Source organism: Chlorocebus sabaeus, chromosome 4, assembly GCF_047675955.1.
Source record: "Chlorocebus sabaeus isolate Y175 chromosome 4, mChlSab1.0.hap1, whole genome shotgun sequence".
In the NCBI taxonomy this organism is placed as follows: domain Eukaryota; kingdom Metazoa; phylum Chordata; class Mammalia; order Primates; family Cercopithecidae; genus Chlorocebus; species Chlorocebus sabaeus.
This window is the reverse complement of record NC_132907.1, coordinates 42,276,195-42,291,248: the sequence shown is the minus strand read 5'-3', so window position 1 is coordinate 42,291,248 and position 15,054 is coordinate 42,276,195. Positions and strand designations below refer to the sequence as shown.

At 35.8% G+C, this 15,054-nt stretch overlaps 1 protein-coding gene across 2 annotated transcripts in view; it reads left to right on the top strand.

Annotated features, from left to right (window-relative positions):
* ITGA2 (integrin subunit alpha 2) overlaps positions 1-15,054 on the top strand; it is a 105,753-nt gene that overhangs the window by 65,096 nt on the left and 25,603 nt on the right. For both annotated transcript variants that reach the window (XM_007972162.3, XM_037994654.2), the window contains 9 exons: positions 722-872; positions 1,168-1,333; positions 3,201-3,277; positions 5,054-5,192; positions 6,081-6,226; positions 7,946-8,089; positions 10,061-10,264; positions 11,019-11,155; positions 12,305-12,444. In XM_007972162.3, the coding sequence (XP_007970353.3) occupies positions 722-872; positions 1,168-1,333; positions 3,201-3,277; positions 5,054-5,192; positions 6,081-6,226; positions 7,946-8,089; positions 10,061-10,264; positions 11,019-11,155; positions 12,305-12,444 (1,304 nt within the window). The remainder of the gene's footprint in view (positions 1-721; positions 873-1,167; positions 1,334-3,200; positions 3,278-5,053; positions 5,193-6,080; positions 6,227-7,945; positions 8,090-10,060; positions 10,265-11,018; positions 11,156-12,304; positions 12,445-15,054) is intronic.

Sequence of the window (15,054 nt, the reverse complement as noted above, 5' to 3'; positions counted from 1 at the left end):
GTTGCTACAGTTAATATGGAGTTACAATATATTCTGTTTGAAGAACTAGTTTCACGTTTCAATTTTTTTTTTTTTTTTTGAGACGGAGTCTTGCTCTGTCGCCCAGGCTGGAGTGCAGTGGCCGGATCTCAGCTCACTGCAAGCTCCGCCTCCCGGGTTTACGCCATTCTCCTGCCTCAGCCTCCCGAGTAGCTGGGACTACAGGCGCCGCCACCTCACCCGGCTAGTTTTTTTTTTGTATTTTTTTAGTAGAGACGGGGTTTCACCGTGTTAGCCAGGATGGTCTCGATCTCCTGACCTCGTGATCCGCCCGTCTCGGCCTCCCAAAGTGCTGGGATTACAGGCTTGAGCCACCGCGGAAAGTAAACACAAGCCTAATGCATACAATTTATAACAGAAATATCTTTGCTCTATTGATTGGTACTGATTAATTCAACTTTCTTAGAAGAAAATAATTCTAAGGAATACTGGGATAAATACATGCACACATATACACACATATGCCCTGACATACAAGACACTTTTTTAATGTCAAGAAAGGCTTACATTTGTATATGTTTCTCTACAAGCTACAAATGGAACATTAAATATGTTGCTACAGTTAATATGGAGTTACAATATATTCTGTTTGAAGAACTAGTTTCACGTTTCTATTTTAAACCAGAGGTTCTCATATTAACTTCGTGTTTTGATAGCAAGTCTTTAACTTTATCTGCCACAGAAAATATGCTTATTCAGCAGCTTCTGGTGGACGACGAAGTGCTACCAAAGTAATGGTAGTTGTAACTGATGGTGAATCACATGATGGTTCAATGTTGAAAGCTGTGATTGATCAATGCAACCATGACAATATACTGAGGTTTGGTATAGCAGTAAGTGGCTTTTCTTTTTATTTGTCTTGCAGCTATTGGGTAAATCTTCCTTTATAGCATCACTTCTCAAGGCTGCACTTTCCCATTGGCTGTTCATAGTTGAATATAAAAGAAAGTTCTTACTCTATCTCTGCTTCTTGATGGTTTTTAATCCTGTCTACTAAATAAAGGGTTGTGGAAATGTTGCTTGATTTGCTTCTCCAGAGGGGCTATTGTGTTCAAAATAGACGGGAATGTATTCGTAGGGAAAACGTACAGCAATAATGACTGTACATTCTCTTCCTCTATTTTCAAGGTTCTTGGGTACTTAAACAGAAATGCCCTTGATACTAAAAATTTAATAAAAGAAATAAAAGCAATCGCTAGTATTCCAACAGAAAGATACTTTTTCAATGTGTCTGATGAAGCAGCTCTACTAGAAAAGGCTGGGACATTAGGAGAACAAATTTTCAGCATTGAAGGTAAAAAAAAAAAAAAAAAAAAAAAACTCCTTTCAAGAATTTTCTTTCAAAATGTTTAAATAATTGTTTATTATCACATATTTGCTTTATCAATATTAACTTGCATACCTTGTATAAAAAGAGCTCCTACAATCAGTAAGAAAAATGGATGAAAAACATGAATAGTTTATAAGTGATAAAATACAAATGACTGATAAACATAAGAAAAGATTCCCAATTTACAAAGTATGTTTATAAATACTTTCAGCAAGTATTAAAAAATATAAATTAAACCAACATTATGTTTTGCCTAAAAGATGACACAGAATAATAATGTTTAATCTTGGAGAGGTTATCAGGAAGCAAAGAAGCTCATACACTGTTGATAGAATGATAAATTGTTATGACTTTTGGGGGATGATGTATTCATATCTATTAGAATCGTAAATAGTTTTATCTTTTTACACTGTTATGTAAGTACTAAAATTCTTGAATTTGTTTACAGTAATTATATATATTTTTAAAATTAGAAAAATACAGCAAATTTTTTAATCAGTTTTTGAGGAAACATTTTATTTATAGGACCTAAAATAATTTACTTAGGTGGCCTTGGAAAATCTAGTTAGTGCACAAAGATCACATGTTCAGAAGCTCACTGTGTGGGGGACTAGCACACACTTCACAGTGGGTTAAAAGAAAAAAAAACACACATGACCCAAATCCTAGTACTTGATGGTTAACCCAAATAACTCTTTGCAATAAAGACCATATGTTATTGGAAACCTATGTACCAGGTACATCCTTAGAGTCTGGATCTAAAGGTATTGCATAAATTATTCATTCATATAGTCAAATTTTGATTTGATTATCCACTGGAATTACTCAAAAAGCTTTATTGCTTCTTCTGTATCCCATGGTGCTTCAAAGTTGTTTAAATAACCATTTAAATCCAATGTGCCCTGAGATAACACAAAATCACTGGGCTATCCACACTGATAATTGTATTTGTTTGTAATGGAATGAATGAGAACAGTTGCAATCTACAAGCTAGCTAGAAACGATTTTGAGCATTATCTGCTGTTATGGACTTTGGGGACCATTATTCTATTTTATTAAAAATTATCTCTACTCATCTTGTGTAAATTATTTTATCTTCTAAATAAGACTACGTTGTACAGTACAGTTTGTCTTCTTTTCTGTGTTAAAGTGTCAGTCCAGTAATTTAGCTTCCTCTTTGTGAAGATTGGTGAAATGTAACTATTTTGATCATACTGTATGGAAAATAAGTACCAATTGGATCTTATAGTGTCAGTGACAGAGGCAAGCACATATACAGAACCAGAACAAACTTCCCAATTGGTAAAACTCCTACTCAGTCTTGAATTCTGATTCCTAATAGCTAACTCAATTATCTCCCAGCAGTCTTCACTACAGATCAATTGCCCAGCTATTCCACCTGCATCTGAGACATGTGTACATTATCAGTACCAATATTTCAAAGCTAAAATTTCAGTTAGTTTCTTAGTTAGTAATCATCAAGTTTTTAAAAAATTATCATCTCAGTTTTCACCTTACCTTATACCCTTTGTTGAGTGTCCTTTGGTATCAAGAACGTCATGCATACTCTGCTGAATACATCAGTGTTCAATTAAGATTAATGCCAACTATGAACACTACTTTGGAAATATTGTTATTTCTATAACCTGCTAGAACACTTTCTTAGTAATTTCTTCTTCCCAGAATACACAAGCTCTGTATTTTGGGGTGAGTGTTGGAACAGTGTGTGTTTGTGTTTGTAGACGTGTACATACATACATGTCTGCATGTGTTTGAAAACTTGATTTAAAATTACTGACAGTAATAAAATTTTTTAAATTGAATGTTCCAGGTACTGTTCAAGGAGGAGACAACTTTCAGATGGAAATGTCACAAGTGGGATTCAGTGCAGATTACTCTCCTCAAAATGTGTGTATATCAGATAGCTTCAAGCCATGTTGTCGTTTGGCATAACACTACCAGACACAGTAACCTTATACATTAAGTGGGAAGACAGTCATCTAGGGATCAGCCCTTCTGATTCCTAGTCACCGTCATTTAGTTTCTTTGTGCTGCTGATTTACCTCTAAAATGTGAAGGTTAACAATGTCTTCCCTTCCCTGTTTCACAGGGATCTTTTATGGGGGAAAGTTGATAGTATACAAAAAAGTCTTTGAGTACTCCAGGGCACAGACAGTATATTAACTTAAGGTATTATTCCTGCAGGAATTGTCTTTGAATCAATTTTTAACAACTGGAAATGTTTGTTAAAAACATTCACTGTTGTCATCACTGTCATGGTCAAATTCTGAGTTGTCATAGTATCTTTTTCTAAGAGCAGACAGAAAAGAGTTGAAAAAATAAGGAGGTAGGAAAAATGTGACATGGGATTGGAGTACAACACTCTTTTCAGCTCAGGGAAGTTCATTTCTATCTCTCACAAACATCCACCTCCTGGGCCCCTGATTCTAATTTGAGTCAGGAGATGAGAGAGATAGTGAAAGGAGGGAAAAAAGAAAAAGAGAAAGAGATCCTGGGAAATATTTAAGGGACAATAGGAAGTCAGAGGATTTGTTCGGCAGGTCAGAGGACCAAGAACAACTTGTTTTCTGTCTAGAATCAAAGGAGCTGACTTTTTCTCGATCATCAATCCTTAGATATACTCATAGAAGTTATGGATCTTTCCCTCAGAAAAAAATATAAATGAATCTGTGCACGGAGAATTTTGCACACAATCCCATGAGGTTTTTGTACATACCCTAAAATCCTTTCATGCACCCCAAATCCAGAATCCCTCAATACTACAGTCATTCACATAACTTCATGGTCTCTTATCTTCAAAGTGGAACACATCTTTTTCTTACTTGCTATTTTTCCTGGCTTGTATTTTTTAGTCCAACATCATATCTTTGGTATGTTCTAAGATAGAAGAATAAAAAATTAAAAATAGTGTATCTCATCCTCACCAAATCTGCCTTCTGTGATGATTTGTAGCTTTGACTGTTTAGATTGGGTTTCGAGTCAATTCAGAGTAGGCTTCCTCCTTTGCCCTCCCCACAGGGCTGACAAATTGTTATTTTCCTTCCAATAGATTGAATATCACAGCTATAGGTGCCTCTTGTAGCTGTGATATTATCAAATAGATGGAATATGTGAATATACAGGGACATTTGAGAAGGGGTCAGGAAGAGAGAGGAAGAAAGATGAAAATAGAGCAAGTCGGAAGAGGGCCTCCCAAGATGTGTCTGGGATAGCAGCAGCATCTCCGTCTCTCCTGTGTCAGTACTTCCTGTTTCTCAAGCATGTCTCATATCTGGCTGTGAGCTTTCCTTATAAATATGTGGAGTGAGAGGCCCACTTCTGACCCCTTTCTAAAGGGCATAAGGGTTTACCATTGGCAATTATACGCCTTTGAATGGGACATTTGAAGATGGCTATGTACCTGTCCTATACTATAGGTTATTACAAAGGTTTGTCTGTATAACATGTCATACTAAATAAAGTTCAGAATAACACAGCCAACGGGAAGGCTTGTTCTCTAGCACAAATATATTAAGACAATTCAGAGATATATCAATAAATGTTCATATATATTTCATCATTTTTAATAAATCTAAACAATTTATTTCAATGTTTTGCCTCCCCTGCATTCTTATGCTTTAAATGTGGTTTGTTTTAATGACCTTCATTTTTTAATTATTTTAGGATAATCTGATGCTGGGTGCAGTGGGAGCTTTTGGCTGGAGTGGGACCATTGTCCAGAAGACATCTCATGGCCATTTGATCTTTCCTAAACAGGCCTTTGACCAAATTCTGCAGGACAGAAATCACAGTTCATATTTAGGTAAGGCACAGTAATAATTGGCTCAGCAAACTTAAGTTCCCTTGCTTTAAACCAGCTCTTTGTTGAATCTCAGAGTGAGTTCAGCAAAACCCTTGAACTGTCTATCATCTAATTGTCATATTTATTACACATATATATGTTGTCTCTGCCAGTTGGGCATAAAGGCATAACTACTTATTGGAGTATTGTATTATACTCACTAGTTTCTTCTGACTGGTCAAGTGGTTGTAATTTCTGGAACATGATTGTGTTCCTCCAAAATGGAAATAGTTCCCAAAAGTAAATATAGTAAATGATAGTCTTATATTGTTTTAGAGCTCTTAGTCTTCTTGTTCTTATAATAAGCAGCCACTGATTTTGCAGACTTACTATGGGACAGTTCCTGAGCTGGCTAGTCTGTCTACATAAACATTTAAATCTTTCCAACCAGTCTTTCAGGGATGTTTTGCCTTTGAGAGATAGCAAGATTAACTTGTCTAAAGTTCAACAACCTAGTAAGTGGCAAATCCAGAATTCAAACCTCGGACTGTTTCCAAGACCTGTGTTCTTTCTACTGTGCAACACTACCTTTTAAATACATTTATTCATTCGTTCCAGAAATATTTGTTGAATGCCACGTTCACAGGTGGCCAATGAGGACAACCTGGAATCTAGAGGCAGTTTTATAGGTAGAAGTCCCATCTACACAGGGAAGTGCTTCGGGTCAAAGGACAGGAGTAATTCATCTTAGAAAAAGGAAGACATGTCCTCAGTGATGTAGTCAGGAACACTAGAAACTTTGCATCACATCTAACACAAAAGGATCTCTGGTCACCTTTACTAACTTATTCTAACCTTGTTTTGCTCAGATATTCAATGGTAATCACTCTGATGCTCCTTACCTTTTAGGTTACTCTGTGGCTGCAATTTCTACTGGAGAAAGCACCCACTTTGTTGCTGGTGCTCCTCGGGCAAATTATACTGGCCAGATAGTGCTGTACAGTGTGAATGAGAATGGCAATGTCACAGTTATTCAGGCTCACCGAGGTGACCAGGTAAATCTCACTGTTTAGCAGGGGAAATTAATTTTATGGGCAACTGGGCAGGTGGGGAGTCGGGTGAGCAGAAGTGGAAACCAACATGACCTGAGTGCTTACTCTGTAATCTGAGTTTATTAGTGTATTCCTTAAATCTTCACAACAATACCAAGAAGACAGCCCTCCCTTTTGACAACTGACTGGGAATTTAGCTAGCTTTGTAAGGTCACACAGTGTCCATGGATTGAGCCGTCATTAAAACTCAGTCCTTTCTGGACTCAGAGGTTGTCCTGTTTGATTACATCCCCTTCATGTTTTCGACTCCCTGGATTAATAATGCATGGACATTATTTAGTTGTGATGGCAGGCACCTAACCCTGCTTTGTAGGTAAGCACACGCCAGAAACAAGGATTTGGAGAGGAAATAATCAGAAGAAGGGAGCAAAATAACATTATAAAGACTGAACTTCTGCATCTGGACCTGTCAAAATGTTCTTTTAGTTTTGAAGATTCTAAAAGTAAAACAATTATCTTCTCTGCCACTTTCAACTGATGGGTGACAGTTTGGTAGTCAGATCCTATGATGAATCCCAGTTATGGCCCACTACAGCAAAGATCTGTTGCTAGGGCAAAGGTCAGTTGATTGCTTCCTGTTTCCTTAGTAAACAGTTTTGACCCAGGGACTTGACACACATTTAAAATGAGCATCACTAATCCCTGACAGCCAACAAAAAGTGGTTTTCTTCTTTGAACTGGAGAAACTTACAAAGATTTCTCTTCTCTTAGATTGAGTGTGATCCTGCTATTGCTATGGATTTTCTAGGAGTAAGAAGACCTGAGCTCTTGACTTCCATGACCATAAATTAGCTATGGTCACATACTTTTCTCTCTCTTTTGATATTTTAAAGAAGTTCCTTTTTAATTTAGAAAATAACAGTGATAGTATTATGAAAGGAATCATTTCTTAGTCATTTCTAAATCCTTAAAAAGTGTTCACATAGGCATGCATTGAATGCTGTTGAATGAGATGAATGTTCAAAGTCTCAGCTTTTCTTATTTTAATTTATCTCCACCTAGTCCTCCTGTCCCAATCTATCCAGCAACTGCTTACCTGTCTCATATCATGCCTTGTACACTTACATCATCATATGTGCTTCACCACTTCCCTCCGCCTAGAAAACTCCATGTCCTTCTTACTTTGCAATTCAAATGATATTTTAACTTTCTAAGCCTTCCTGACTCTCCTGCTCTCTGATCACTCAGCATTTGGAACTTTCCTCTATTACAATTTATTTTACCATAGAAGCTTAATTATTTATTCTCCCTGCCTCTACCTCTCCTGCCTTTCACTATGACAGACCTCACATAAAAGGTTTGCCTTATAAGTATGCCTTTGACCTCCTGGTGTCAGAAACACCTGGAATGCTAATTTAAATTGCTGTGTTCTGGATCATATCCTAGACATTACATCAGAATCTCTAGAAATGGGTCTCATGGATCTGTATTTCAAAGGCATTTTCTTGGAGATACTTGTGCACACTAAGATTTAAGAACCAGGTGTTAGATGGTTTTAGAACCTGCGGGAAGGGACTATGCTGTCTGTCTTCATATTCCTAGCACTTTGCAAATAGTAAACACTCAATTTTTGTGTATTGAATGAGCAAGTGAATGTTCAGTGTAATATTAGAAGTATGTGAATCCTAGGAATTCTAAGGTTAACATGTTTTATTGCTCCAGATTGGCTCCTATTTTGGTAGTGTGCTGTGTTCAGTTGATGTGGATAAAGACACTATTACAGATGTGCTCTTGGTAGGTGCACCAATGTACATGAATGACCTAAAGAAAGAGGAAGGAAGAGTCTACCTGTTTACTATCAAAAAGGTAAAAAAAAAAAAAAAAAAAAAGATTAAACTAACAGTTTAATTTGCTTTAGTATTGACAATTTAACCTGCATTTGGAAAGAAAAATTTATTATTATTGCATGATAATTTGCACAGATAGTATGGTTTACATTTCATCATTTTTGAGGATGTCCCCGTTAAGTTATGATTGTAAAAATTACATTAATGGGAAAAACTAGAGTTGAATGTATAGTGTACTGCCATTTTCCATGAGAGGTCTTTGAATATATAGTCTCATGCAAACAAAGCCATTCTAGGTGTACATTATTTATTGAAATATGCATACACACAAACATTTGTGTATTTCTCTAGTATCACATGTAATTTTTTCTATAAAGACAGAAATAACATGGCAATGCTATCTTGTTATCAGTTGACAGTGAAAAACACAAGTTGCACCAGGCACATTGTAAATTCCATGTGATCTCAGATGCTTTCTACATTAGTTTGTCAGGAAGTGTCATTGCTTAGTGTAACATTTAGGCATGTGTCCAACTCTTGAAGTTTCAAGTCCTTCCACAAAAAAAAACCATACATGATCATGGAAAAGCATAATATTTCCAATTTTTAGACTGAACTCTCTAAATCCATGTATATAAATATAGTTAACTCCTTGAAATAAAAAAAGAAAACCAAATTAAAGACACAGATTGACACAGAAAATTATATGACAACAGAAGGGAAAGGATGGAAAAGAGAAGCTGATGTTAAAGTAGTAAATATTATGGTTAAGTATTGTGATATTTTGTCGTACCCGATGTATTGATATTTATGTAAAAATTAACCTCTTAACAGATGTAATTAGTTAAAACAATTCTAAAGCATTTATACATATAAAGAATGTATAATTGAGTATCCACAAAGGCTGGACCTATTTACTTGTTTGAAAAACTGACAAATCCCCCATTCTTTAAATATTTCTTACTTGTGAGATATACTGAATTGTCATTAATTGTTGAAAATGAAAAGATCTTTTAATACCGTGTCAAACTCAGTAACAATTTTTGTAAGATTATAATAGAGGAGAAAGAATCAACACTAACCCAGTTTCATGGTTGAGAAACATTGCTTTCTTGTGAAGTCATGAAATATTTCCATACTTTATTATGAAATCTAAGAAAAAAAATTGTGTTTTACAAGGAAATGTCTTTTCCTTCACACAGAATTATTTAGTGTTTTTAATAATGGAGATATTAATCTCATTTTCTACTTCCTGTACCATTATAATTATGTCACTATTTGGTCATTTTTACAGAAAGCCTAAATTAAGATATTGTGTTTTATTTTGTTCTGTGTCTGCTTTAATTTCATTCAAGATATTAGTAGTTTTCACCAGAAAAATTTTAAATCAAAAGAATTATTGAGAGGAAAATAAGACCAAGAAATTGATGCTGTTCAGCTACAGGAAAGAGAATTGTCTCCTTTCACCTTGGTTTAGGAGCAGATATTTATGACCTTACTGAAATTCTTATTTATAATTCTGATCATAAATAGTTCAGGTTTAAAATTCTATCCATTTTTAACATTAAAAAATTAGTTTGGTCATTGATTGCTCTGAAATTTATTTTCATTTTTATCATATGTTTTTCACTTTTTAAAATGGATGGGGTCTTGCTCTGTCACCCAGGCTGGAGTGCAGTGGTATGATCATAGCTCACTGCAGCCTCTAATTCCTGGGCTCAACCAATCCTCCCACTTCAGCCTCCTGAGAGCTAGGACTAGAGGTGTGTGCCACCACTCCTGGCTAACTTTTTACAAAAATATTTTGTAGAGACAAGGTCTCACTATTGCTTAAGCAGGTCTCAAATACCTGGCTTCAAGCAGTCCTTCTGCCTCAGCCTCTGGAATCTTTGGGATTACAGGCATGCGTCACCACACCCAGCTGCTCTGCATTTTAATTATACAAGTTGTAAGGTTTGCTTTAATCATCCTTTTGTTCCCCCTTTGCAAGGGCATTTTGAGTCAGCACCAATTTCTTGAAGGCCCCGAGGGCATTGAAAATGCTCGCTTTGGTTCAGCAATTGCAGCTCTTTCAGACATCAACATGGATGGCTTTAACGATGTGATTGTTGGTTCGCCACTAGAAAATCAGAATTCTGGAGCTGTATACATTTATAATGGTCATCAGGGCACTGTCCGCACGAAGTATTCCCAGGTAATCCAGGAGCTGCCGAGACGTATGTATTTGTAGGTCTTACCATGTTAGACGTAGAAAGCATCATGTAAACCATGCAATCCATCCCTCTTATTTTCTAACTTCATTATTTCACTCAACAAATGTTAAATGAGCCTCCACTATGTGCCAAGCACTGTTCTAGACTCTGGGGATGCTATAAGAACAGGACAGACACAATTCTGATCTTTGTGTGCCTTATATTACATTGGAGGAGACAAATGAAAAAAAAAGTAGATAAGACCAAGCGTTCCAGACAGTAATAAAGGAAATTTTTTAAAAGCAAATGAAATTAAAATAGGAAATAAAATTTCAGAAATAGGAGTATGAGGTGGTTGAAGGGGTGACTAATGAGGCCTCACTGAGCAGTCAATTTTGAAGTAAGACCTGAGGGAAAAGAACTAGGAACAGAACCCTGTACCTGAACTTGCTTCAATTTGCTCCCAGTCCACTGATCTTTTCACTGGTTTATGATTTTTATTAAAGATGTATGCTGTCTCCTTGATGAAAATGTGGCTGTAAGAGTGATACAGAGATCAGATAATAAGACGTGACTAAAAAACTAATCTTTAGAATTTGTAGAGAATGTTTATTCAAATAAACAAATGTTTATTCCAGATTGTGTTTACAATCTGGAAAATGACTACATAGGAAATATAATAATGAAATGCAGAGGCTGCCATTTTCTGGTTCAGCTGTTGTGTACTATAATTTCGTGTCAAACTTGCTCTTTTAGAAAATCTTGGGATCCGATGGAGCCTTTAGGAGCCATCTCCAGTACTTTGGGAGGTCCTTGGATGGCTATGGAGATTTAAATGGGGATTCCATCACTGATGTGTCCATTGGTGCCTTTGGACAAGTGGTTCAACTCTGGTGAGTCAGGAAGAGCCAGACACAAACTACAAATTACCTGCTAAGAAAGCAGAACATGTCTGTACTGATATTATAGAAATGCCATATACATTCTATAAGACTATAGGAAATTGATGTTTGCACAAAGGAATAAATGTGTTTTTCCAAGTGAGAAAAATAGATATATTTGCTCGCCATTAGAAATACATTTCTCTCCTCATATGGTGAGTAAAAACAGTGCATAGAAAACATAAATTTCTGGAAATGGTATCCAGGCTATTTCTGAATGTTATCTTCCAATAAATAGCCTTATCTCAGCATACAGAAGGGAAGCCTCATGAGAGTGCATTTAGAATACTGAAAATTCAGACAGCACAAGTAAAGTGTAACTTCTGTGTGACTAAAAGGTATATTTTAAAATTATTAGTCATAAACAATAAGCCATTATTTAGGTTTAGCTGACCTCTCATTGACTTCCATAGGAATTGAAGATTCAGGTGGAACAATATGAAGGTCATGTGATTCAAGGTCAAAAATAAATATATTGGACTGGCAAGGGAATAGAATCAGAAAGAAGTTGATTATTCAATCAAGAATCTCCATTCATTTGTCTCTGTCAAAAAAAATGTGCTTTAAAGTCCAAATATTTGAACAATAGAATAATATTCATTGATTGTTTTTTATTTCTGAGTTTAATGATACTATTTACAAATCTCACTTGTGCTTTTAAAGAATGAAGTGCATTATTTTTATTGAAGAATGAAGCTTTTATGTGGAAAAAATAAAACTCAAGAATAATATTTAAGACATTAAAAAACAACAAAATATATTTACTGAACAAATCAGTTAAAATCATTTCAGAGTAGCGTTATCAAGAGTACCTACATGTATCCCAGAACTTAAAGTATAATAGATAAATAAATAAATAAATAAATAAATAAATAAATAAATAATATGTTAAATGTGGATTATGTCAGTGATGCAGTCACAAATTAAAAAAAAAAAAAATATGTCTGTCTGCCATCTTAGAGCCTTCAAATATAAACTACTGCTAACGTGCTTTAGAGAGAAAAATTCAGTAATGCTGGTACTGGGTCCTCTTTGATAAAGGATGTAATACGTGTGCTCAGTAATAACATCCATCCATCTGTTCCTCTTTATGTCTTTTAGGTCACAAAGTATTGCTGATATAGCTATAGAAGCTTCATTCACACCAGAAAAAATCACTTTGGTCAATAAGAATGCTCAGATAATTCTCAAACTCTGCTTCAGTGCAAAGTTCAGACCTACTAAGCAAAATAATCAAGTGGGTGCGTAGATCTGAAATAATCTATATAGAAATTGGTTGGCTTACGGAGTTTTAGTCCTGAATATAACATATTTTGGTTTGTAGGCCAAGAGAAATAAGGGTCTTTGGTTACAGACACTTAAGTTTCCATACACTGGAGATGCCTGAGAATGGTTCATTAGTCATGGAAAGTTAGTTTAGATCTTCCTTCCACATCTCTAGAAGGTTCTGCTGCAGAAAGTTGTAATCTCTATGACATAACCAAGGGCCCTCCTGTTTCCATCCTTTGAGTTTCTCTTACCTCCACTTCCCTTACTTAAAACCTTGAGCATACACAGATTATGCTGAACTGTCACTCAGATGACTATATCATGTTGGTTATGCCATGATCTATATAGGACAGGTTCAGTAAAAGTATCAAGTATTTTTCCTGTTCTTGAGCAATTAATAAAAATGAAATAATGAAAGAAAACATGAAAAGCAATATATAACTTTTCTCAGTGTTTTAAATGTTCTAAATAATACAGAGAAATGAATAAAAGTCTGAATTATGTCTCATCAGATGGGGAAGGGTGAGGAAATCATTGTGGGCAAGTGTCAGCAGGAATTATTGTCTTTTCTCTTGGGCTGGCCAAGTTGTCTTTCAAGGCCTGGCAAAGGTCCTGCCTCCTCTTCGAAGCTTTTTCTAAGCACATTATCTCACCTTCATCTCTCCTGCCCCAGTTATCTCACCATGCTCAATACATAACTTGCAATTTAACACTTGATTCAAAACTACCTTCTTTCATGAACCACTGCTTCATGGGTCCCCATTCCCCTTCCATCAGAATTTGGCTTTAAACTTCAGAACCTGTAGCTCCTATAGGAATTCAGTTAAGTGACAAATACATTACCTTAAAACTGAAAATACAGAAACAGTTTATTTGCCATTATTCATACCAAGATACAAATAAGGTGAGAACACAAACAAAATTAGATTCAAATCTCAACGTGCTTTCCATATTTTCCTACTTTTCATATCCATTTGGAAGTTTTCCCTGCAGGTGCTCAAAGATTGACCTAATTTTGAGTAGCATATCTCACTTGACCTGCCTTGTAGCACATCTAACTGAGCACACATGATAGTTAAGTCAAAAACCGTTGCTGTATAAACATTGTGGCTAGTCTGCCTAATAGATTAACTTGGGAAATATATTAGTTGGCAGAAACAGCGGGCTGGTCAGCTCTTCTGGCCCTGAAGCAAAGATGTGTCTCACGTTATCTTCCCTTTTTGACTATACTTCAACCCTTATGGTGATGCACACTCAAAAATTCTACTTTCAGAGAATTTCCTTCCCATCCACAGCCTACCGAGGGTTTCTGGCCTTTCTTACTATTGGGCATCTTTCACTGTAAATCTTTTTTCCTGATGCTTTCAGGTCCACACTGACAAGCCAAGTGAAATGATTGTGAGCTCATTTGTCACTTCATTGCTTGGCAATAATAGTATGTAAGACATCAATCCCATCTTCACAACTGTGGAAAGTGAATTTATAAAGCATATGGTTTCTATCATTTATTGCATCAGGTGCACACTCCAGTTTAAGATTAATAACATAGCCTACGAAGCTATGTATCATTTTTTCAAAGCTGCTTGAAAAAAGAAAAGGAAAAGCATTGTAACGTGGACTAACTTTGTCCTAACTGCACTCACCTCCCTGCCATTGTTTTTCCTTTACATCATCTTCACAACTTATTTTTAGTTTATTTAATTGTTTAATATTTTATCTATCTTTGTTGGCATTGTTAAGTCATTGGAGCAAGAAAAATTGTACAACATATATGATAGATTTTTTTCAAGGTAACATGTTGAATGCATATTTTGGGAAGTATATACAACCTTTAAAATATTGAAAATAATAAAGTAAGATAGAATAACCCCAAATAAGGCAGTAAGGCAGCTGATGCTGTGAATGGCACCAGATGTTCTCTCTCAGTTTTGGACATATGGCCAATGGACTTTAGTTGAAGGTAATAATTCTGATAGTTTAGACACTGGCTACTGACATCAGTTATTATCACATAATTTTTTTTCATGGATTGGTATTAGGAAACAGAGATTCAAAGAGGGTAAGTAAATTGCCCCAAGTCACAGAGCTCATAAACAGCAGAATTAGGATTCAAACCAAGTCTGCCTGATTGAGACTTTATTGCTGCAGTGTTGCATGCATTTCCCTATGTGAGCATCTAGAATAGGCCAGGCACTGTCCATGTTCCGTTAGAGTATCTCTGTTAATCTTCACAATAACAATTAATTCTTACAACTGGATAGAAGCAGAAAGACCGTGAGCTCTTATTTCAAAAATACCCAACTTTTACTTCTGACTAGCTGCGTGAACTTAGGTGAATTATTTTACATCACTTATTCTAGTTCATTATTTGAAAAATAAGATAATAAATTCACTTTCCAGATTCATTGTAAAACTTGTATGGCATATATGAGAATGTGTCCGATCACTGGTGCTCAGCAACTGTTCCTTTCCATTCTGTGTCTCCGCGTTATGAGTAATGAAGGCCGTGCTTGTGGGAGTGAGCAATTTGCCCAGGTTCATCACAGTAGGTTTCCTGGCGGCAAGTCTAGTTTTCTTTCCAC